At 39.4% G+C, this 25,721-nt stretch overlaps 1 protein-coding gene across 5 annotated transcripts in view; it reads right to left on the bottom strand.

Annotated features, from left to right (window-relative positions):
- The window catches only part of SESN3 (sestrin 3), an 81,415-nt gene extending 55,694 nt beyond the window's left edge, over positions 1-25,721 (bottom strand). For 2 of the 5 annotated variants that reach the window (XM_060399687.1, XM_060399688.1), the window contains exon 1: positions 25,421-25,589. Coding sequence is in view for 1 of the 5 variants with exons in the window: in XM_015100885.3 (XP_014956371.1) it covers positions 25,421-25,498 (78 nt within the window). In the remaining 4 variants the exon portion in view is untranslated. Of the gene's footprint in view, positions 1-351 lie in introns of all 5 variants that reach the window. The other 3 variants (XM_015100885.3, XM_060399686.1, XM_060399685.1) reach the window with 3 other exon arrangements.

Genomic DNA, 25,721 nt, shown 5'->3' with positions numbered 1-25,721 from the left:
TAATTAACTTTTCTTATCTTCAGGTCCTAACTGAAAACACCTCTAGATGACTATATAATATTCAAATTACAGATTTCACACATTTCTGAAAATTATACAAGTCTCATCTATCATACAGTATACAAAAGCAGAATACAGTTGTAGCTATCTTTTGAATTCTAAATTAAAGAGAAAAAGTAATTTTCTGATTCAATATTAGTAACAACATAAAGAAAATTCTGAAATGACTGCTGTAACATAAAGGAATACTGTATAGAAATAGCTACAATACTGTCATTCATTTCCAGATTGTATATATCTGTGTCTACATATCTGAGCACTCGTTAGTGTCAACTACAAATTGGCACTTACCAAGAGTGTTGTCAGTGACTGAACTGTAAAGGCATTTGCCATCTGCCATGGAGATTGAACCCCATGCTGCTATAGCTGTTGACCTTCAACAACCCCTGAGGGAGATCAGGGTGGAGTGAGGCATTCTGTGTTCCAGGGAATCTGGTGGGACAGGCCTTTAGATAGTTGGATGTTTTTAGGAGCACATTTTATGATCTCAATCCTTGCATCTCCTCAGATCTAGAGAAGCACTAAAACTCTTCATGGTGACATCAGATCCTCATGACTCACAAAATACCTTTTGTAAAATAAGTGCTTCATGGTATTGAACTCCCCTTTCACCAAAACCTTATATACAGACTTTCCCCCACTGCCACTTTGGAGCAGTCTCTCAGTTATCTGAGATGCTGCCTCCCAGGCTGCAGTACTCATTTTGTGGCAAAAAATCTTAACTCACAACTCTCAAGTGGTACATCTCATTTAGTCAACATGAGCCACTTACACATGTTATTATTCCCTGAGCAATCTATCCATAGCTTCTATTAGTTCAGTAGCTCATTTGTGTCTGACTCTGGGATGCCATGGACTGCAGCACAACAGGCTTCCCTGTCCATCAGGAACTCCCAGAGTGTACACAAATTCATGTTCATCGAGTCAGTGATGCCATCAAACCATCTCATCCTCTGTTGTCCGCTTCTCCTCCCACCTTCAATATTTCCCTGCATCAGGGTCTTTTCAAATGAGTCAGTTCTTTGCATCAGGTGGCCAAAGTATTGGAATTTCAACTTCAATGAAGAACCTTCCAATGAACATTCAGGACTGATTTCCTTTAGGATTGACTCGTTGGATCTCCCTGCAGTCCAAGGGACTCTCAAGAGTCTCCTCCAACACCATAGTTCAAAAGCATCAATTCTTCGGTGCTCAGCTTTCTTTATAGTCCAACTTGCACATCTATACATGACCACTGGAAAAACCATAGCCTTGGCCAGATAGACTTTTGTTGGAAAGTAATGTCTCTGCTTTTTAATATGTTGTCTAGGTTGGTCACAGCTTTTCTTCCAAGGAGCAAGTTTCTTTTAATTTGTCACCATCTGCAGTGATTTTGGAGCCTAAGAAAATAAAGTCTCTCATGGTTTCCATTGTTTCCCCATCTGTTTGCCATGAAGTAATGGGACTGGATGTCATGATCTTAGTTTTCTGAATGTTGAGTTTTAAGCCAGCTTATTCACTCTCCTCTTCCACTTTCATCAAGAGGCTCTTTAGTTCTTTTTCGCTTTCTGCCATAAGGGTGGTGTTATCTGCATATCTGAGGTTATTGATATTTCTCCCGGCAATCTCGATTCCAGCTTTTGCTTCATCCAACCTGGCATTTCACATGATGTACTCTGCACATAAGTTAAATAAGCAAGATGACAATATACAGCTTTGACGTAAGTCGCTTCAGTCATGTCCAACTCTGTGCCACTCCATAGATGGCAGGCCACCAGGCTCCCCCGTCCCTGGGATTCTCCAGGCAAGAACACTGGAGTGGGTTGCCATGTCCTTCTCCAATGCATGAAAGTGAAAAAGTGAAAGTGAAGTCGCTCAGTCGTGTCCGACTCTTAGCGACCCCATGGACTGCAGCCTACCAGGCTCCTCCATCCATGGGATTTTCCAGGCAAGAGTACTGGAGCGGGTTGCCATTGCCTTCTCCAAGGTATTTTATTTAGGTCATACCTGAATGGTCTAGTGGTTTTCCCTACTTTCTATGATTTAAGTCTGAATTTGGCAACAAGGAGTTCATGATCTGAGCCACAGTCAGCTCCCAGCCTTGTTTTTGCTCACTATATAGAGCTTCTCCATCTTTGGCTGCAAAGAATATTATCAATCTGATTTCAGTATTGACCATCTGGTGATGTTCATGTGTAGAGTCTTCACTTAGGTTGTTCGAAAAGGGTGTTTGTTATGAAGAGTGCGATCTCTGGGCAAAACTCTGTTATCCTTCAACCTGTTTAGTTTTGTACTCCAAGGCCTAATTTGTCTGTTACTCCAGGTATCTCTTGACTTCCTACTTTTGCATTCCAGTCCCCTATAATGAAAAGGACATCTTTTTTGGGGTGTTAGTTCTATAAGGTCTTGTAGGTCTTCATAAAACTGTTCAATTTCAGCTTCTTCAGCATTACTGGTCAGGGCATAGACTTGGATTACTGTTGATACTGAATGGTTTGTCTTGGAAATGAACAGAGATCATTCTGTCATTTTTGAGATTGCATCCAAGTACTGCATTTTGGACTCTTGTTTACTATGATGGCTACTCCATTTCCTCTAAGGGATTCTTGCCCACAGTAGTAGATACAATGGTCATCTGAGTTAAATTCACCTATTCCAGTCTATTTTAGTTCACTGATTCCTAAAATGTCGACGTTCACTCTTGCCATCTCCTGCTTGATCACTTCCAACTTGCCTTGATTCATGGACCTAACATTTCAGGTTCCTGTGCAATATTGCTCTTTATAGCACTGGACTTTACTTCCATCACCAGTCACATCCACAACTGGTGTTGTTTTTGCTTTGGCTCCATCTCTTCATCCTTTCTGGAGTTATTTCTCCACTGATCTCCAATAGCATATTGGGCACCTACCCACCTGGGGAGTTCATCTTTCAGTGTCCTATCTTTTTGCCTTTTCATACTGTTCATGGGGTTCTCAAGGCAAGAATACTGAAGTGGTTTGCCATTCCCTTCTCCTGTGGACCACATTTTGTCAGAACTCTCCACCATGACCCTTCCATCTTGGGTGGCCCTACATGGCATGGCTCATAGTTTCCTTGAGTTAGATAAGGTTGTGGTCCATGTGATCAGTTTTGTTAGCTTCTATGGATATCTATTAAATCCATGAACTTCTGTTTTCACCTGAAAGCATCTTCAATTTTCCATCTCTCTTGGACTTGCTCTCTGCACTATCCTTCCCTTAATTTGTTCTAGTCTATTATTTCAAAATGCTACAAGCTCTTAATATTTTTATGAAATACATATTGTTAAAGGGAACAAAAGGTAATGAAGAGAAAGATATGGTAAAATAAGCTTCAGTAACCTCACTACCAAGAAATACTATGAATGAATACTATTCATTTTGGAGTCAATCCTTCTGTATTATCTTTTACATTTTTAAAAAATTAAAAAAAAAAACAAACCCAGTATCATTTAAAAAGGTCTTTTCCACCCAGTAACCTACTATGGACATCAGTTCATGTCAACCCATCCTAAGAGTTGTCCAGTATTTCATGGTACTTATGCCACAGATTTTAATCAACTCCCTTCTTAATAATAACATCAGAGTATTAAGTATTTACTGATGATATTTTACAAAAAAGAAACCTGTATGCAAAAAAAGATCTTATGACCAGATAACCACAATGGTGTGATCACTCATCTAAAGCCAGACATCCGGGAGTGCAAAATCAAGTGGGCCTTAGGATGCATCACTACAAACAAAGCTAGTGGAGGTAATGGAATTCCAGCTAAGCTATTTTAAATCCTAAATCATGATTCTGTGAAAGTGCTGCACTCAATATGCCAGCAAATTTAAACACACCCATGACCACAGGACTGGAAAAGGTCAGTTTTCATTTCAATCCCAAAGGCAAAGCCGAAGAATGTTCCAACTACCGCACAACTACACTCATCTCACATGCTAGCAAAGCAATGCTCAAAATTCTCCAAGCCAGGCTTCAACAGTAAGTGAATGGTGAACTTCCAGATATTCAAGCTGAATTTAGAAAAGGCAGAGGAATCAGAGAGCAATTCCCAACAAATGTTGGATCACTGAAAAAGCAAGAGAGTTCCAGAAAAATATCTACTTCTGCTTCATTGAAATGGGAATACCAGACCACCTGACCTGCCTCCTGAGAAATCTGTATGCAGGTCAAGTAGCAACAGTTAGAACTGGACATGTAACAACAGACTGATTCCAAATCGGGAAAGGAGTATGTCAAGGCTGTATATTGTTACCCTGCTTGTTTAACTTATGTGCAGAGGACATCATGTCAAATGCCAGACTGGATGAAGCACAAAGTAGAATCAAGATTGCTGGGAGAAATGTCAACAAGCTTAGATATGCAGATGACACCACCCTTGTGGCAGAAAGTGAAGAGGAAATAAAGAGCTTCTTGATGAAAGTCAAAGAGGAGAGTGAAAAAGCTGGCTTAAAACTCAACATTCAAAAAACAAAGGTCATGGCTTCCAGTCCCATCACTTCATGACAAAGAGATGGGGAAACCATGGAAATGTGACAGACTTTATTTTCTTGGGCTCCAAAATCACTGCAGATGGTGACTGAAATTAAAAGATGCTTGCTCCTTGGAAGAAAAGCTATAACCAACCTAAACAGCATGTTAAGAAGTGGAAACATTACTTTGCCGACAAAGATCCATACAGTCAAAGGTATGGTTTTTCCAGCAGTTATGCATGGATGTGAGAGTTGGACCATAAAGAAGAGTGAGTGCCAAAGAATTGATACTTTTTAACTGTGGTGTAGGAGGAGACTCTTGAGAGTCCCTTGGACTGCAAGGAGATCAAAGCAGGCAATCCTAAAGAAAATCAGTCCTGAATATTCTTTGGAAGGACTGATGCTGAAGTTCGAATACCTTAGCCACCTGATGCGCAGAACCAACTCAATGGAAGATACTCTGATGCTTGCAAAGATTGAAGGCAGGAGGAGAAGGGGACAACAGAGGATGAGATGGTTGGATGGCACCAACGACTTGATGGACATGAGTTTGAGCAAATTCTGGGAGTTGGTGATGGATCAGGAAGCCTGGCGTGCTGCAGTCCATGGGGTCGCAAAGAGTCTGACATGACTGAGCGACTGAACTGAACTTGTAAGAGATGATTCAGCTGGAAAATTAATCCCACAGTTAGATAAAGCTTAGTCAAGGAGGAAATGAATATAGTAAAGGACAAAAGATTACAAAGGATAATTTGGTCTTTTTCCTTAGCCTCTAATACACAGCACACTGACCAACATTTCCTGAAGGCTAGGTGGCCTAGCAGTGAGAACTATAGGGCTTTTCCTCTTCAGTGGGTGTGGACACAAGAGGTAAAAAGGGTGGCAAGTTGCCAAGGGTGTCTTTAACAAGAGAAGTAATCCATAAATCCGAAATTGTAGGAACTGGTTAGAAAAAAAAATCGCATAATTTGTTAAACTTTTGTTTTTAATCTTGTCATTGCTTCCAGTGTTCCAGAGATAATTTGGTTTAAATATAATCAAGAACGGCTCATAATTTAGTCATTATTTTTATTCTTTATGAGAATAAAATTACAGCCAGTCCTAGGCAAGTATTTTTTTCTCAGGGTCCCAATTCTAATCTTGGATCTGAGCTCCTCAAATTTTCTATTAATCTGAAGATAATGATTATCACTCATTAAGTGAAGGAAATGTTCTATAGCATTTTGAAATATTCAGACAAAAAGTGCTATGTGAAAAAAAGATATGTTAGCTTAATCAGTCATGCAAGAACTGACAGGAAATATTCTCATACCTTACTTTTGCTGTACTGCTATTTTAGACCATGAAAATGCCTTTTAAAATTTCCTTTTTTATAAGTCTCAGAGTCAAAAGCTGACTGGCCATTGCCATGGAGACAATTCTATTTAAGGTACTATATTAGTCCTTTCCTCACAGAGGGAGGATAAAAAAGTGATCAATAAAAAAGCATCGCTCTCCATGGTTGAGAATTAAGTCAGTAAAAATGCTTCTTGGGCAGGCAACATAGACAAATTTGGGAGTGGGGTGGGAGGGGACAATTTAATACGGTCCATTACTTTTCCTGAGTAAAATCAACACAGGTTAAATTTTAGTACTAAAAGCAGAGAAAGTATGAGGAAAATTCCATTACCTCAAAATTAGATGCAACCAAATAGCAAAATAAGATTTTTTATATTCATTACCTAGATAGAACTGTAACTAACTGAAATGATCTTTCCTTTTCAAAGGGTAATCTTTTTTATTCTTTTCATCTAGCTAGGGCCCATGTATAATTCCTTAAGTTTAATTTTCAGGCTTCCAGACATTGTAATTGAAGAGTAAGCTACCAGTTTACAAGTAAAAAAAAAAATAGTCATAATTCATATACATATTTAATCTTGTCTAAGAGACTCAAAATTATTTTTAAAAATGTGCCTATTCTAAATCTGTCTTGGAGACAAATATAGTCATTTCTCCTTCTATTTAAGAAAAGACATTCAAAATAATTTTATTTTCCATGAAAATAAAACATCAATCTTCCTTGAAATAAAAGTAACCTAAGATGGTAAAACCTATCAGAATCTACCAAAGTTAGCACTAAAACACTTATTTTTATGTAGAGGACGGATTCCAAGAGACATTTTCACTTGATTTCAGTCATAAACAAGTTTAAAAAATCCATCTTTTTTCTCTTAGAGTTCAGTATCTAGCAACAATATAATGATATATTTTTTCTCAAGGTGAGAGCATACTGTACCTAAAAGTATGAAATCTATATTTTTTAAAAAGGCAAAAGAAATCTTCCTGATTCTAGAGCTGGTACTTGTCATTATGATCTCTAAAGAGTAGAGATTTAGTATTGACTTAAGTGGAAACAATATCTTCCTTTTATGATATTTCTCAACTAACTGATAACACAGACTGAACATAAAATGGATGTATAAATTTTAATTTGCAGAAGTATTTAGTTATTAATCCTAGACTAGCAATTTTCAGTCCAAGAGTGCTTCATGATCACCCGAGGGTCTTATTCAAATCCAGAGTGATGGGTCCCACCTCCAGAATTTCTAATTCAGCAGGTCTGGGATGGGGTCCAAGAATCTGCATTTCTAACAAAAGTCCCAGGTGATGCTGATACTGCTGGTTCCAAGATCACCCTTTAAGAACCATTGTTGTAGACCTTAAACAAACTTCTCAGACTAAAGAACTGTTATTCCTTATTAATAAAATACTTCAATCTTTCCCCAAATGAACTATTTTAAATAGAACATCTTCAGTCCCTGGGGAAAAACAGTTAATCACAGCAATTTGGAAAGGCTATTCATTCAATCAAGACTACGTTAATTCCTAAAAATTACTATCTAGTGACTGGATAACTGCTGTGAGGTTACAGTGACATTCAGGAAAATAAACCTCTGACCAGCAATAAATAGCTTGTGTTCCCTGTGAATCCTTGAAAAACAAGTATCTACTATTAAATCATGCAGAGAAACTCAATACTTGAATGTAAATTTTTCTTAGAAATAACTGCAAGCCAATTATGCCAATTACATAGGTTCCAGAAAAATGTACGTGTATTGAGTTTCTGTGAGTCCAGTGTAGCTTTTCCACTGATTTCCATCTTCATTTTAGAAATCTTTGATCTTGGACTGATTGATCCATAACTGACAGCACATTATATATACATATTTTTTCTTTGTGTCTCATTTTAATGTAATGAAAGACATTATGGATATAGACAGAGACACTGAGGCAGGCACAATTAATATGAAAATGGACTTGTTCCTCTGTGACACTGTTACTGTTGGCATCTGGGTTTATATAGTTGGCAACCCACTCCAGGGATCTTGCCTGGAGAATCCCAGGGATGGGGGAGCCTGGTGGGTTGCTGTCCACGGGGTCAGACATTGACGACAGACACAGACACAGTCTATGTCGGACAGAGAGTTGGACACAACTGCAGCGACTTAGCAGCAGCAGCAGCACTTAGGAGATAATCTAGGTTTAGGTTTGTTGTTACTTTGGTTATCCTTCAATGTATCACACGCTTCACCCATCTCTGATAATGCCTTGGACAGCACTTTATATTTTAGTTTTCATGTGCTCTACAGCTCTGTCAGTTAATTACCCATAAACACTAAAATGCATTAAAATGACTATAAAGATAGAATTTTTAAAAAGACCTTTTTATAATAACAATGTACTCCTCTCCTTTTTTTATGGTCATGAAAAGCATACCTGTCACTGAACAAAAACAGTAATGAACAAGTCAGGAGTTCTAGAGGACAAATTACTTCATTTTTATGACATCAGAGTACCTTTCAGGAAAGGTAACACAGTGGTTTGTTAAAAGCTAAAGTTACTAAATGCACACTGCCACATAAGATTCAAATTTTACTGGCACTCGAAAAAGAAGCAACACCCTACTAGCACACTGGTGGTAGGATCCTCAGTTTCTCAGTAAGAAACGGCTTCTATAAATATCTGAAGTTAAATGAAGCTATCATCCAGGTAGTCATTAATTTTCAGTTCTTTCCATTTGCCATTGTGGCAAATACATTCCCTGCAGAATCTTTAATACAGACCGTTAATAAAGGAAGAAACAGAAAAACACATGTACTTACCATTAGAAGTTTAACATCAATTAAATGTAAAATATTTTCCATTAATGGCTGTTTAGACATTACGGAAAAATTTTTTTTTTAATCAACTGCGTAAGATTCAGGATTAATTCATAAGATAAAAAAGAATAAGAATGATCATTTCATATCAATACATGGGTTATGTAATTAAATTCTCCCATATATAATCATAACCAAGCAATCATAACAAGGGTTGGTCAAGAGAACTCTCTATCAGATCTAGTTTGAAGGACACATTATTAAAATGCATAGCTACCAATCATCATTTCAATGAAAGCTCTGATTGACTGACCAGGGTTTGAATCTTGCCCAGGACACTGGCTGGGTCATTGCTGTGGGTATCAGTAGATCTCAACCACAGAAAACATCATATATTGATGCTTCTGAAATGTGTGACTTGGATAAATGGTGTCATATTATATTCACTGATTAAATGCTCAGTGTGAAAATTTTTTAAGTTCATCTCCATAATAAGTATTCTGAATAGCTAATGATTTTCCATGCTTAAATTATTGACAGTCATCACTTCCCCTCACTACAGAAGGATTCTGTTTTGATGGAATTGTCCTCCCTTCACACAGCCTCCAACACCAACATTCAGATATCACTGCATTCAGATACCAACCCTTGTCAGCTATGGACCATGTGTTTATTTCACTTATATGACACATTTCTCAAGTGTCACTATGTGCATGTTTGTGGAAAGTAGGTAAAGAATTAGGACTTTAATGGAATAAAACAATGAGTTCAACACTTTAAAATTATTTACTATAAAAATTACAGTGCTAGTTGTACTGCCAGTTTGTAGTCATAAGGAACATCTATAGAATTACCATATATGCTTTTCATGTGACACCTCAAAGACAGTAAGAGTAACAGAGCTCTGAGATCCTAACATGGGTTTTCTGACCAGCACAAAAAGAGATTCTTAATTAGTTATGCATTCAGTTCAGTTCAGTTAAGTCGCTCAGTCATGTCCGACCCCATGAATTGCAGCACGCCAGGCCCCCCTGTCCATCACCATCTCCTGGAGTTCACTCAGACTCATGTCCATCGAGTCCGTGATGCCATCCAGCCATCTCATCCTCAGTCGTCCCCTTCTCCTCCTGCCCCAATCCCTCCCAGCATCAGAGTCTTTTCCAATGAGTCAACTCTTCGCATGAGGTGGCCAAAGTACTGGAGCTTTAGCTTTAGCATCATTCCTTCCAAAGAAATCCCAGGGTGATCTCCTTCAGAATGGACTGGTTGGATCTCCTTGCAGTCCAAGGGACTTGAAAGAGTCTTCTCCAACACCACACTTCAAAAGCATCAATTCTTCGGCGCTCAGCCTTCTTCACAGTCCAACTCTCACATCCATACATGACCACAGGAAAAACCATAAACTTGACTAGATGGACCTTAGTCGGCAAAGTAATGTCTCTGCTTTTGAATATGCTATCTAGGTTGGTCATAACTTTTCTTCCAAGGAGTAAGCGTCTTTTAATTTCATGGCTGCAGTCACCATCTACAGTGATTTTGGAGCCCCCAAAAATAAAGTCTGACACTGTTTCTACTGTTTCCCCATCTATTTCCCATGAAGTGATGGGACCAGATGCCATGATCTTCGTTTTCTGAATGTTGAGCTTTAAGCCAACTTTTTCACTCTCCTCTTTCATCACGAGGGTTTTTAGTTCTTCTTCACTTTCTGCCATAAGGGTGGTGTCATCTGTATATCTGAGGTTACTGATATTTCTCCCGGCAATCTTGATTCCAGCTTGTGTTTTTTCCAACCCAGTGTTTTTCATGATGTACTCTGCATATAAGTTAAATAAGCAGGGTGACAATATACAGCCTTGACGTACTCCTTTTCCTATTTGGAACCAGTCTGTTGTTCCATGTCCAGTTCTAACTGTTGCTTCCTGACCTGCATACAGATTTCTCAAGAGGCAGGTCAGGTGGTCTGGTATTCCCATCTCTTTCAGAATTTTCAATAGTTTATTGTGATCCACACAGTCAAAGGCTTTGGCATAGTCAATAAAGCAGAAATAGATGTTTTTCTGGAACTCTCTTGCGTTTTCCATGATCCAGCGGATGTTGGCAATTTGATATCTGGTTCCTCTGCCTTTTCTAAAACCAGCTTGAACATCAGGGAGTTCACGAATCACGTATTGCTGAAGCCTGGCTTGGAGAATTTTGAGCATTACTTTACTAGCATGTGAGATGAGTGCAATTGTGCGGTAGTTTGAGCATTCCTTGGCATTGCCTTTCTTTGGAACTGGAATGAAAACTGACCTTTTCCAGTCCTGTGGCCACTGCTGAGTTTTCCAAATTAGCTGGCATATTGAGTGCAGCACTTTCACAGCATCATCTTTCAGAATTTAAAACAGCTCAACTGGAATTCTATCACCTCCACTAGCTTTGTTCGTAGTGAGGCTTTCTAAGGCCCACTTGACTTCACATTCCAAGACGTCTGGCTCTAGGTTAGTGATCACAACATCATGCTTATACATATCAATCTAAACAACTCATATTAGATTTTGGAAAAATCTTGAAATGTACCTTCAATTAAGATGTTAGCCTTTGTAATATATAATGGCACTTGCACTGAATTCAAACAAGGCATGACAACTTTAAAAGAGGTACACAGCACTGTTGACAGATGCCAACTGACCTCACAAATATGCTTTCAAGTATATTCAGTATCTACAGATGTGGATCCATCCAAATTACATGCTATCTTTCCAGGTACTAAATAGGCAGGTCATCCCAGTTACATGTTTTTACAAATGGTAGTGCTTATTACATAGTTGGCTTCTGATTAATTTTGTATACCAGTGAAAGTAGATAGAATTACATAAAAATATATTTTAATAGGTCCTATTACTATCGATATTTTAATAATAAGCAATGCACAATTCAGAAAGGTCACCTAACTGAGGTGATGCAAAAATTCCGTGTACTGATTCTATACCAACAGGTCAGCAAACTCCTAACTGCTGCCTAAATCTGGTCTGCCATCTGTTTTGCTACTATGTGTGAAGTGAAAGTCACTCAGTCATGTCCGACTCTTTCTGACCCCATGGATTGCACAGTCCATGAAATTCTCCAGGCCAGAATACTGGAGTGGGTAGCCTTTCCCTTCTCCAGGGGTTCTTCCAAACCCAGAGATTGAACCCAGGTCTCCTGCATTGCAGGTGGATTCTTTATCAGCTGAGCCAAAAGGGAAGCCCAAGAATACTGGAGTGGGTAGCCTATCCCTTCTCCAGTGGATCTTCGGACCCAGGAATCAAACTGGAGTCTCCTGCATTGCAGGGGGATTCTTTACCAACTGAGCTATCAGAGAAGCCCCCTTTCCCCTGCTACTGCTTGAGTGCTAAGCATGGGGTTTATATTTGTAAATAATTGGGAAAAAAAATCAAAAGAATGTTTATGATGTCAAAATTATATCAAATTAAAATTTCAAGACCCCTAAATAAAGCTGTATTGGAATAAAGTCACATCCATTCATTCTCAGTCACGTCTATGGCTGGTTTCACAGTACCGAGGCAGATCTGAGTAGGTGTCAAAAAGAGAACTATGTAGGCCTTACTCTAGACCAGCAAGCCTCCAATGCTTACTACCCACCTCTTTGTAAAAAGTTGCCAAACCCTGATCTATACTATCTGCCAAGTAAGGGGCATAATCTTGAGGATCTCTTTGTGAGATCCAGAGGTATGACGCAAATGATCACACTGCTTAGGCAAGAACCCTCATGTCCTCCCTTTGTGCTTTTTCTGTGTCTAACAGGCAAGGACACTTAGTGTCTTTTGAATGAACAAATACATGAAAGATATTCACATACCATGTGAATGGTTTCTAAATGTTCACAGCTTTTATATATCTTGCCTGCTTAAGAATATGGAAGCCATTAAAGAGTAATATCAGTGAGACCTAGAATAAGTGTAAAGTGGCAATCCATACATTTTTACCAAAAAAGGACAACCGTTTCTACATTCTTATTTGCCAAAATAAATATTTTCCCTCATTTTAAGGGCACTGAATACAAATAGTTCTCTTGCATAGTCAAAAAAAGTTTATAAGTTCATGTTAACTTTGAGTACTCAATAATCAATGTATTTTGCATAAAGAATATTAGAACCAGGACCTTGTAGTCATTTTAATAGCTATACAATATACAATAACTAATATCTCACAAGATTATTAATATATTGTCATATTTTCAAAAAAAACTATAACACAATCCTATAAATAGGATTCCACCCTTCAGCTGAGAATTCATTAATTTCAAGTAATATATTAAACAAAAAAGCTTTGATAAAAGAATTTGAACACTACTTGGAGTTTAGTGCTAAGATACCTATAGCTTACATGATTTTTTGTTTTAATTCTTTCTGAGTGGAGTAAATTTGCTGGCATAATTTGTTTTATTTGTTTACACCAAAAGAATTAGGACATACATATTAAATTCCTAATTGCAAATAAAAAGGAAACTTTCTTGGGAGTTAAAATAATTTGTTTAATTTATATTACTTTAAAGACATCAGCAGGTAGTGACAGGAGGAGGCAATGGCACCCCACTCCGGTAACTCTTGCCTGGAAAATCCCATGAACGGAGGAGCCTGGAAGGCTGCACTCCACGGGGTCGCTGAGGGTCGGACAACTTCACTTTCACTTTTCACTTTCAAGCACTGGAGAAGGAAATGGCAACCCACTCCAGTGTTCTTGCCTAGAGAATCCCAGGGACGGGGGAGTCTGGTGGGCTGCCGTCTATGGGACCACACAGAGTTGGACACGACTGAAGCGACTTAGCAGCAGCAGCAGGTAGTGATATGCCTTACCATACGCCAGCATATGCCACCAGCTTGTAATGAACCATTCTGGGCCAGTCTAACTGAGCACAAAGTGAGCAAAGATGAGCAAGCTTGATGGTGGCCCTTGGTTATCTCAACACTCTGATGATCATCACCCAATTTTTATCCCTCCCATCAACTCTTACTTGAATGTTGGATAAAACTGCATTAACACAGCTTTCTTATGAGACACAACAACCAATAGCCAAAAATATCCTCAGAGTCAACATACTAAATCATTAACCTTCTTGGTGTTAAGCACACAAATTAGGAAAGATAGCTCCTGTGAAGCAGTTACTTAGATTTCACAATGTATGTTTTTCCCTGGAAACGATGTTACCTCTAGTGGTTAGGTTTCTTGCCTAAACAGTAAAAGCCTATTGAATACACTAGTTATATTAATAGTCCTCTGGAACTAAATTAGATAACTTACTGTGTTTCTATGGAAAATTCTGAGAGTTTCAACTAAGAAATAGCAAAACCACATCTTCCCACATACCCCTCTCCCTAACATAAACGCTTCATAAGACTAAAAAATTCTTCTGGAGACACAGTATTGTAGGGATACTGGCAGGGGAAGAATAAAGTCCCAGGGTTTCTTTGCTTTTTTATAATCATCATTTCTTCCTTAACACAGAAAGCTGAAATGAATAGCAGGAATAAACGTTCATGCTACTTCTTATCTCTGTAAATTAACTCTTTACTGCAAAAAGTTTACCAAAAAGTGAGACTGTTTCTTAGAGGTCCTCTTTAAGAGATACAATACTTAAGCTCAAAATGTTCCTAGACAGCATCTTTTGTCACAGACATCATAGCAGTATTGAATGAATCAGTATTAGTGAACTAATGAATGGCTGGTTGGCAAAAGGAGTGGGTCAAAGTTTGCTAGGAAATTAGGAAAAATATATCCTGGGATTGGAAAAGAATAGTCACACGATCAACAACAGATTTACATAGACAAAACAGCAAACTAGATAGGTCAAAACTGTTTGTTCTCAATTTAACCTTATTGAGAGAAAAATTTACACTTTTCATGTAAAATTAAAATAGTAGAAAATATCCAAACTTGAAATCACTCCTAGTAATCTCTTAGTAACCAAGTCCTATTAAGTTTTGCTAATTTTTACATTTTCTGAGTCTTGTAGATAAGGAAAACACGTGGAGGATAAGGGAATGCAGGGTTTATAGGTGTATAAAAGCCAGGCTTTGGAGTCAGACTGGTTTCAAATCCTGAGCCTGCCTCTTATTGGTACTATGACCTTAAGCAAGTAACCAAGGTTCTCTGAGTTCCAGTTTCTTCATCCATAAAGTATGAATAATAATTCTTTATGGGTTTGTTGTGACAATTAATTGTAATACACATGGAGGCCTTAAATACTTAGCATGTCCATTGCACATATGTGATATTCAATAGAAGCTAATTATTGTTGTTGATATTATAAAATACACTTCAAAACTAAGAGTTACAGTCTTAGATAATTATCATAATCTTCCACAAAATCCCGTTTTAGTTCCCAGTGAGGTAAATTTGACCTTTTAAATTCTGCATATAAAGAAACAGATTTCATTTAAGTGCCAAGTTCATCTTTGCAACATAGGAAGATGCGAAAATAAAACATAAATCTAGAAATGAGAACATATACCTCTAGTGCCAGTAGCTCAAAGCTATACTTTAAGAAATCCCTGTTACAAGAAACGATATGGCCCTAGTCGGCCAGTTTTATGGCCATGCTTGTTATACACAGGATATGTTCGATACATTTTTTGTGAAACATAGGCAAAATGCCTGTCATTCCTTACTAACTTTGGGCAGCAAAATTCGAGGTGCTTCAACCCACTGTTGAATAACCTGTAATATTCATGTGCTCCTTAAGTGGCAGTCAATATTCTGGTCCATAGACCAACAAATGACTTCTGGGAGGATCTAAAAAGCAAAGGCTAGCTAAAGGGTAGTCCAGGTCAACAATAAGTCTCTGGTTCACAGTTGCCAAGGGAATGCCTGCTGGCTGAAGAGATCACAGCCAACTCTGGAATATCCCAAAGTAAAAGACTCCTGGTGGGGAGGGTGGTAGGAGAGGAAAAGGCTTAGCCAGAATAATCTGGTGAAACAAACCCCCGGAGGAGACTTGCTGTGAAGCTTGAGGTTTTAAGATCATACCTCTAAAATAGCCTTCTCTGAGAGAGCTCTAGCTGACTCCAGGAGGTGCAGGATGTGTCCCCATTAAAGCAATCACCATTTCACATTTCTGAGAAGGACCAGTCCCTAAGGGCTGTGTCCTGATCCTCTTAGTGAATGAACATTCTGCCTCCCTCCAAAAAGGGGTATGATATTCAATAGAAACATTCTCATGGTCACAAAAATGACCATGGTCACACCTTCTCAAAGTGGAGATGTCACAAGAGTTTTGAAGAAAACTTTTGAGCAACAAATAGAAAATTTGAGCAACAAATAGAAAATTTCAACTTTTGTTATTAAAATTCTAAAAGTGTTCAGATAAACCTTATTAATAAAGAGGGCAAAGTATGGCTATAAAGAATAGACATATCCTGGAAAATGAGAAAAATAATTGTCATTTTCTTGGATTATACTGTATCCAATATAAATGTACTGCTAATATTTGCTAAAAACAAGCTTTCCAATAACTAGATCACAAATAAGAGGCAACCCAGTAGAGGAAAGATGTATATATATGTAATATATATATACATGCAAAATACAACAAATGCAGTATACTTAAGCAGCGTGGCAGTCCAGACCATAGAAGAAAAAAAAAGAGTTTGAAGATTAGGAAAGCCTTTTTGGAGATGTTACAAGAGTTTTGAAGAAAACTTTTGAGCAACAAATAGAAATTCTACATGTCAGTTGCAGGTTTAGATGGTATGTGTGTGTTTGTGCACAGTTGCTCAGCTGTGTTCCATTCTTTGTAACCTATGGACTGTAGCCCGCCAGGCTCCTCTGTCCACGGAATTCTCCAGGCAAGAAGAGTGGAGTGGGTTGCCATTTCCTACTCCTGGGCATCTTCCCAACCCAGGGATTGAACTCACGTCTCCTGTACTGGCAGGCAGATTCTTTACCACTGTGCCACCTGGGAAACCCTTAGATGGGACAGGACAGATATTTTCAAATAGTTTATAATGCAGCTACTTATAGATTTAAGGTAACTGCTATGCAACACAGGACTAACTGTCTTGGTTTGGCAATGTATGTATTGTGTATTATGAATTCCACCTCCTCCTTCTGTCCACACTCCCACCACAGTGATGTCTAAAACAGACAGGTCAGCTACTGGTAATCATTTGTAGGTCTTACCAGATCTAATCAGGTAGATCCTTACGCCCATGTCTTCAAGACCACGCTGAATTACAGCTGCCATAGCTTTGTGTACAGTGTAAACCAACCCCCCAACCACACACCCACACCCACCTAAACAGAAAATGCGCTGTACCTTAGCGGGCTGCAATATTTAGGGACTTTCACATTTAGAGCTGTCCTATCTCCTATTTACCATAGTGGTTTTCTTTTTCTTTATTGAAGCAATCTAGTTATCAGTTGTCTACACTGATACACATCTTTCTTCTGATTCTTTTCCCTTCTTCTGTATTGCTTCTCCCACACTTCTCGGCTTTCAAGAAAAGTAGGCTAACCTTGTTACTTAGGGCCTTTATTTCCTCTCCAGCCAAAAACCGACCAATTAGAGCACAATGGCCATAATCTTTGGATCTGACCATTCTTTGCTCGTTGCATAGTAAGTACTAAGGAGAACATTCCTTCAGAGCCAAAGAACTTTGTTTTTGTCCATCTTTGATTTCTACCAGGTAAAAGGATGCTCACAAAACTTAGAGAAAGATCATCTCTAGCTAGTCTAAGCTTTTACTCCACTTATTGGGATACACCCCAATAAACTCATCACAAGTTGAAAAATATCGTAAGTCAAAAATGCATTTAATATACCTAGCCTACCTTCAAGCTGCTTAGAACAATCATCTGAGTCTACAGTTGGGCAAAATCAGCTAACACAAAGCCTGTTTTATAATAAAGTATTCAATGGCACCCCACTGCAGTACTCTTCCCTGGAAAATCCCATGAACGGAGGAGCCTGGAAGGCTGCACTCCATGGGGTCACTGAGGGTCGGACAAGACTGAGCAACTTCACTTTCACTTTTCACTTTCATGCACTGGAGAAGGAAATGGCAACCCACTCCAGTGTTCTTGTCTGGAGAATCCCAGGGATGGAGGAGCCTGGGGGGCTGCTGTCTATGGGGTCGCATAGAGGTGGACACGACTGAAGTGACTTAGCAGCAACATTAAATATCTCATGTAATTTATCGGACACTGTACTGCAGGTGAAAAACAGAATGGCTGTATGGGTCTGAAAAGGTTGCACAGTAAGTGAGTTCGTTAATTTATGATCGCATGGCAGACCTGGAACTCCACTCAGTGCATCATAGCACATATGGCTATCTCCAGAAAAGATCAAAGCTCAAAATTCAAAGATACAGTTTCTACTGAAAGTCTATCACATTTTGTCGCTGTTCAGTTGCTAAGTCCTATCCAACTCTTTGTGACTCCAGACTCCTCTGTCCTCCACTATCTCAAGGAGTTTGCTCAGATTCATGCCCATTGAGTCAGTATGTTATCTAACCTTCTCATCCTCTGCCACTCCCTTCTCCATCTGCATTCAGTCTTTCCCAGTTTTTTCCAATCACCTTTGCACCACAAAAACTGTATCGAACCATCCTCAATCAAGGACCATCTGTACTGTGGTACTAGAGAAGCTTCTAGTGTGTCACTGACAGGCGCTAGGCAGCATCTGGAAGTGAGTCCCATATAGAACAGAGATGGTGGGGTTGGGTTTATCTATGCTTTCTGCCAGTGGTATTAGCATTTCATTTCTCCCATAGTCACTCCAGAGAATTACATGCATACGCATCACATGTTGCTGCCAGCAACTAACTCAGCAGTTCTCAAATGCTTTCGTCTTGGAACTTCCACACTTTTAAAAACACCTTAAAAAACAATTTTGCAAATCTCTTCAATGTTTATTTAACGTAAGACAGCTAGATTTCATCTCTCTTCTAGATTCAATCTGTTGTGATCGGTTTTGATTGAAGGTATGTAAGGAAAATCTTGTCTCACACAGATATATAGTTGGATGATGCAAAAGATAATTGTGAATGTTCTGCTTTGATACTACACCAAAACTCGACAAGCAGAACTTCTGAAAGGTTAGCTGCAATGCGGATTCCTAACCCCAATCAGTAAACTTAACTTCCTATATTAAAATTCATTTGTCTATCTTGTACTTTGAATGGATCTTTTACCCATGCATGATTTTGAAAAACTAAACTCAGCCTGACAGGTGTTAAGTAAAAATAGGGTTTATTTTAAAAGTGGCTAGTTTAGCCTGCAACTGAAACAGCTACACAAATCCTTTCCCTAGAGACAACCAGACTGCTGTGCAGTAGAAACACAAAGTATACTTCTCCTCACTCAAGGATCAGGATTTAACAAAATTTAACAGTGATTACTGTTTGGTGCCACTACCTTTACTTATTCTAAGGGGCCAGTACAGTTTTACATCCATTGCTTTTGCACAGTGAAGAAAGCTATAAAGTCTTGTATGATCATAAAAGGGTCTCCCAGGTGGTTCTAGTGGTAAATAATCCACCTGCCAACGCAGAAGATGCAACAGACATGTTCAATCCCTGGGTTGGGAAGATCTGCTGGAGTAGGAAATGGCAGCCTGCTCCAGTATTCTTGCCTGGAATATCCCATGGACAGAAGAGTCTGATGGGCTACAGTCCATGGGGCCACAGAGTCAGAAATGACCCATCAACTGAGCATACACATGCACGCACATGAGCACGCACACACACACACGATCATAAAAATAGTTTTGACTTCCCAGACCCTCTGAAATGGTTTTGGACACTCCCAAGGTCTGAAGATTGTATCTGAGATTTGCTGCTTTATATCATTCAAGAATTAACCAAACAACAGTCAAAGAGATAATAAAAATAGCCAACTAACTTTTCTCCTTCCCCTCCGGTTGACCTGCAGTCACACGTCAAAGAGTGACTAAAAGTCAAATTTCTAACTATTATTACCTGGAGAGTTTTAGGACCTATAAGCATTCCACAGATGCTAAAGCTGGCAGAGCGGGGATGGACATTCCCTGATAGCATCAATACTGCAGGGGACAATTCGAATGTAGTTTTATTACAGAGGTATATTAAAAATTAAGTGGACTTCATGTTAGTTGCATGACAGAGTCCATTCCTCTTAAATTTTCTCAGTTTGTGAAAACCAACTGATAATGTGAAAGCACTGTAAAAATTGTGAAAAGTGAAAGTCTCTCAGTTGTGACCAACTCTTTGCCACCCCATGGACTGTATAGTCCATAGAATTATCCAGGCCAGAATACTGGGTAGCCTTTCCCTTCTCCAGGGGATCTTTCTAGCCCAGAGATCGAACCCAGGTCTCCTGCATTGCAGGCAGATTCTTTAGCAGCTGAGCCACAAAGGAAGTGCAAGAATCCTGGAGTGGGTAGCTTATCCCTTCTCCAGGGGATCTTCCCGACCTAGGAATTGAACTAGGGTCTCCTGCATTGCAGGTGGATTCTTTAACAACTGAGCTACTAGGGAAGCCAAGGTCTAAACAAACATAAGTTATAATCCAACCCGTTCAAAGGGGAAAAAGAGGATGAAGACATGGGGAGAAAAAGGTTAAAGCATTTTATTTCCCTAGCTCTTCTCTAAATTAAAAGTTAAACTTTCTTTGCTTTACCCTAGATTTGCCCCAAATTCTAGTAAGCACAATCTTCCTTAAGTCTTTTCAAATCAAATACCAATTTCCCTCATCTGCCGAAGTGTCCAAAAGGCAATTTTTTTATTTGAAATGCCAGAAACACATTAGATTATTATTTAAGGAAAGGGAGGGGTAGAATACAAATATAAATATGCAAATAAAAATTAGTTGCTCACCCTAATTAAAAGCATAATGTTGTTACCTCTCATTTGTAGGCAATAATTAGATAAGACAGAAAAGTGAAGACTAACCAAAATTACTCAGTATGTATTGATATATATTCCCACAACATATAAAGGTCCTACTCTAGGAATAGGGAAAACACATAGGCTTGTCCTTCTTAAATTTGTAGTTGGACTTTATGGTTTACGAAGTACTTTAACACACATTACCTCTCTCCAGCTATGCAGCAACCAGCAAGGCAAGTAGAAAGGATCAACATTTTCCAGAGAAAACTAGACTCCAAGAAGCTAACTAAGTTGCCTGATACTCACAGACCTGTCAGAGACCTAAGGATGAGCATACCTTGTGACTTTCAGTGTTACTATATTTGCAGTTACATTTTAGCAATTTATTTATTTGGTGGGGGCTTCCCTGGTGGTTCAGTAGTAAAAGAGTCCACCTGCCAAGCAGAAGACCTGGGTTCAATTCCTGAGTCGAGAAGATCCCCTGGCGAAGAAAATGGCAATCAGCACACTCCAGTATTCTTGCCTGGGAAATCCCATAGACAGAGGAGCCTGGCGGGCTACAAAGGGTTGCAAAGAGCAGGACACGACTTAATGACTACACAATTTATCTGGTGGTGGAGAGGTTGTGGAAGCAGTACCATCCCTTTTATAAATGAAATCTTATATTGAACCTGAACTGTGAGACACATAAATATACTAAAGGGCTTTTATAAGTGTTTAATTATAAACGTAACAACTACTGATAATAAGTTTGTGTTCTCACAAATGAAAATTGATCATGAGCAGATATGTAGAGGAAGGTTTTTCTAAAGGCCTGTGCCTTCATAATCAATAGAGTCTTTCTCATCAATGTCTTATTAGCAAAAGTGTTCAAATACATGTACAAAGTGAACAGAACAAATTTTTCAAGGCCTGCACAAGAATAGTCTTATAATGAATGATTTTGGGGGTAGTTGTAATTTTGTACTTAAAATTTAATCCAACTCAAACATTTTTGAATACTGAAGCATCATAGGGCTCCATAAAAAGCAGTCTGAAAACCACTGCATAATGACTTGCTGTCATAAATTCACTTGCTTGCTCTCCACTAGGCTCATTTTGAGATAAAACTAAAACCTACTTTGACAATGCAAAAAATGTATATAAGAAACCTGATTAATAAAAACAAAGTATGATTACTATTTCACAGTCAAAGCAATACCACTCTTTTGGTTGAACCATATAAAACTGCCATTAACTGACAATTTTGACTATAAAAATAAGGTTCATATGGTTTAAACTAATATTTCTCATTTTATTTTCCCAGTCTCCTCACTCATAAAACTATCAAAAAATTGTCAAAAATAAATGGATATATAAGCAAAGTGGAAAAAGTACAATATCCAACAACAACAAAATCACTGGAACTACCTAAACATATTAAGTATTTTAAAATGTTAAACCCTCTAACACAATGTGCAGAGTTTTATTCACCTCAGTAGCACTAACTGCTCAACACTCAAAATACATTGTCATATGCCCCCTTTTATTTACTGGAGGATGTGTGGGTTGACAGTTACCTACCTTTCTTAAGGGCTTCCCTGGTGGCTCAGATGGTAAAGTGTCTGCCCGCAAAGTGGGAGACCCAGGTTCAATCCCTGGGTTGGGACGATCCCCTGGAGAAGGAAATGGCAACCCACTCCAATACTCTTGCCTGGAGAATCCCATGGACAGAGGACCCTGGTAGGCTACAGTCCATGGGGTTGCAAAGAGCTGGACATGACTGAGTGACTTTTCTTTCTTTTCTTTTTCTACCTTTCTTAATGTAGATTGGCACTCCATTTTGAAATGTATCTAGTTGTCAGTGGAATTTCTTCAAGCGAAACATATAACACTTCAGAACTCATCAACTTTTCCAAAGTAAATAGAAGCATTTCCTTTTTTATTAAAAACTTTATTGAATTATTTCATTGATAACAGAGCAAGTAAGAATAAGTAGGAGTTATCGATTTGAAGAGAGTTTTGTTTCCTCATTTCTTTCCCTCTCTGGTTTACCTCTCCATTCTTCCCACTGACCTAAGATTACCAAATTAGGTATATTCAATACTTGAAGAAGTTTCTCTTTTTTTGTAAGATACTGAATCAAAATTATAAAGGTACTTCTAAGAATAAATGGGATTCTCATAAAACATAAAATTCAATTTTCAAATACTGGGTTGAACCAAATCATTTACTTTGATGGAGAATCCGGTGCTTTTGTAAGTTCCCCCTCAAATTCAATACACTGCAACAAATTAAGCCACTTAGACAGAAAGGCCCTCATGCCACATAAATAAAGGTGACTCTTTCCCCATCACTAGTGAGGATTATACAGCAAAGAGTAATTCACACTGGGTATGCATGAGTTTCATTCTTCCACCATGAACTACACTGAACTAAAATTCAAAATGCTGTGACTCACATAGTTATTACTGAACACTTAATATTAAGTGGAAAACACAAGATAAATCCAAAGAATCCCATTTTGAGAGTTACAGATGAATTCTGCTTAGAGTTATATACTTTCTATCAAAAAAAAAAAGCCCATTTCTTTATTAGAAAAGTTTTATGTGCTATTTTTAAAATGATAAAGAATTTTAAATGCTAAACACTTGATATCTTTTAAAAGCACTTAAGGCACTCTTTAAAAGCTACAAATGTTGCCAAGTCCTGTCATAACTGGCTCAAACAATCCCATTCCCATCTAAAGTTATTTCATGCTACTACATGAATCAATATTAAATACCTTGGAGTTACCAAAAACTGGAAATTGGCATAGATGTGGCCAATTATAAGATATGAAAATGGTGAATATTCATTTTCCATATATTCTTTAATAATAGGAGGATGTTTTTCTTCTAGGTAAAAAGAAATTTCTTAAAAGCTAAAGAATCCCTCTGCAATGCAAGAGACCCCAGTTCGATCCCCTGGAGAAGGGAAAAGGCTACCCACTCTAGTATTCTGGCCTAGAGAATTCCATGGACTGTATAGTTCACAAAGAGTTGTAAAGAGTCAGACACGACTGAAGGATGTTCACAAGAGATAAAAGATGTCTTGAAAGGTAGCAAAATGTCATGGATCATAGCCTTGGTTCTCTCAAAAGAACAACAGATTTTGAAACTTAATACTACCTCCAAACATTTTATTAGTCTACCAAATTGCCAGAATCATTAAAAAAAAAAAAGTTCCAAGTTAATACAGGTCTTCCTCCCTCCTTATTCAGTTAAAAAAGAAAAAGCTGTTTTTTTTTTTTTAACCAGGCTTGAGTTTAATCAAATGTGTCTCAAAAAACACTTTTTTTTTTCATATTAAAGACATAACATCACTTTTAAAGCTAGAAAATCATCATCATCATTTTTTAAAAAGCTAAGTTCAGATGACATCTGGCCCAGAAATGAAAGAGTTAACATTCAACTAAGCTGCTCTGCACTTCTGATCCTTTACATTTCTCACAAGTTGCCCTACAATGAGCTGAGCAAGTATCAACTGTAATTTGATCCCGGAGTTTATGGAAAAAAATAACTGCACATACTCAACATGCACATTTAATAAAAATCTGTTTCAAGAAAAACATACCCGATAAACACAATTTAAGGCAGATTTAACTGTTTGATTAACTTTAAATATGCAATCCCTTTGCTTTCTTCATGCTCTCAAATAAAACTGGGGGAAAAAAAGCAGCGGCTCTACTGCAGGGAAAAGAGGCTTGAAAAACAACTTTGATTGGCACTTGGCCTGACCCACAGAGGAAGAAAAACAGTTTTTGGACAAAGAGCGCAAATATTTGAGCTTGCTTACTTACATGTTTCTTTCTTTTTTTTTTAATATAGAAAGAACAATCTCAATTGAACTGTAGTTAAAGAAATTGACTAAAAACGGTGCCGTATTCATCTTAGCCTTTCAGTCCAGAAGCATTTGCAAAGCTCAGCAATTTTAATTCATTTGTACTGAACAAACAGAAGCACCTCAACTACTGTTTCCACTTAATGAAATGTAAAAATAGTCTCGAGAAGAATAAGCTAATTATAATATAACCCAATGGCGGCTGTTAAAGTCTGATTAAAAGCTTTTCTAGGTCTAAAGCGACATCTTTTCATACCGCATCCCCCGCCCCCGCCCCCGCCCCAACCCTTAACGGAGCGATTAAGCCAAGTGAGCTAAACAAAACTGGAGTAAACTTTCTATCAATCACTCTGGGAAGCAATAAACTGATTGCGCGTCTGATTTTTCTGGAGCAACACCAGGGTGCGGGGGTTGGGGGGGAACGGGGGATGGGGGGTAAGCGCTAAAAAGGGACAACTCACGTCCACCCTCGTCTCCACCTCCCCCAGTCCCAGCTTGAGGAACCGTAACGTCGAACAGCGTTTCCCATGGGCATAAAGTTCAAGCTGCTTTACCAGTTTCTTTCGGGATCGACCCAGAGCCACAAGACGACCATCAACAAGAAGGTTTTAAAAAAAAAGAGTATTCGGGTAGAGCGTGCAGAAGCAAAACCGAAATAAACAAAAACAACACCCGCAGGAGTTAGCCGCAGCCGAGAGGGAACCAGGTTCCTCTGGACCAGACCAGTTCTGATTTCACACCGACTTGCACCCAGAACACCGGGAGGAGGACCGAACAGGTCCGTCACCCCTCCGCCCGAGGAGAGGGAATGAGGGGGGGCAAGGTAGCTAGGTGAACGGAGGGACGGACAGCAAGCACCCCCAAACCCCCAGCCCCGGGGGCCAAGCGCTGCCCCGGCAGGAATCAAAAGCCCAGCAGGCTAGCGCCTCCGTTCGCGGCTCAGGCCCCCTTCTGGGGGTCCGGCGGAGAGGCCCCGGGGTCCCTCGGCCGCCGCGGGCAGGAAGCGCCCCTCGGGGCCGGCCCCGAGCCGAGCCCGTACCTTCCGCAGCACTTTCCGGCAGTTGGTACAGAGCAGGTAGCTGGCGGCGGCCGACGGGCTGCTGCCGCCGCGGTTCATCGCGGCTGCGGGCGCGCGGGCACCGCGGGCGGGCGGCGGGCCGGGGCCGGGCTGTCACTGCGGCCGCCCGCGCCGCTGCGGGGCCCAGACTGTCCCCCTCACACGCCCCGCAGGCCGCGCCTCTAGCCTCAGCCTCCTCGGGGCAGGAGGACGGGACGGGGCGGCGACGGCCGGAGAGCGGGCGGCTGCCCGCAGCGACCCCCGCGGCGGCTGCCGGAGCGAC

Source organism: Ovis aries, chromosome 15 (genome assembly GCF_016772045.2).
Source record: "Ovis aries strain OAR_USU_Benz2616 breed Rambouillet chromosome 15, ARS-UI_Ramb_v3.0, whole genome shotgun sequence".
Taxonomy (NCBI): Eukaryota; Metazoa; Chordata; class Mammalia; order Artiodactyla; family Bovidae; genus Ovis; species Ovis aries.
The sequence above is the reverse complement of the archived record's forward strand: the minus strand, read 5'-3'. Positions and strand labels throughout refer to the sequence as shown.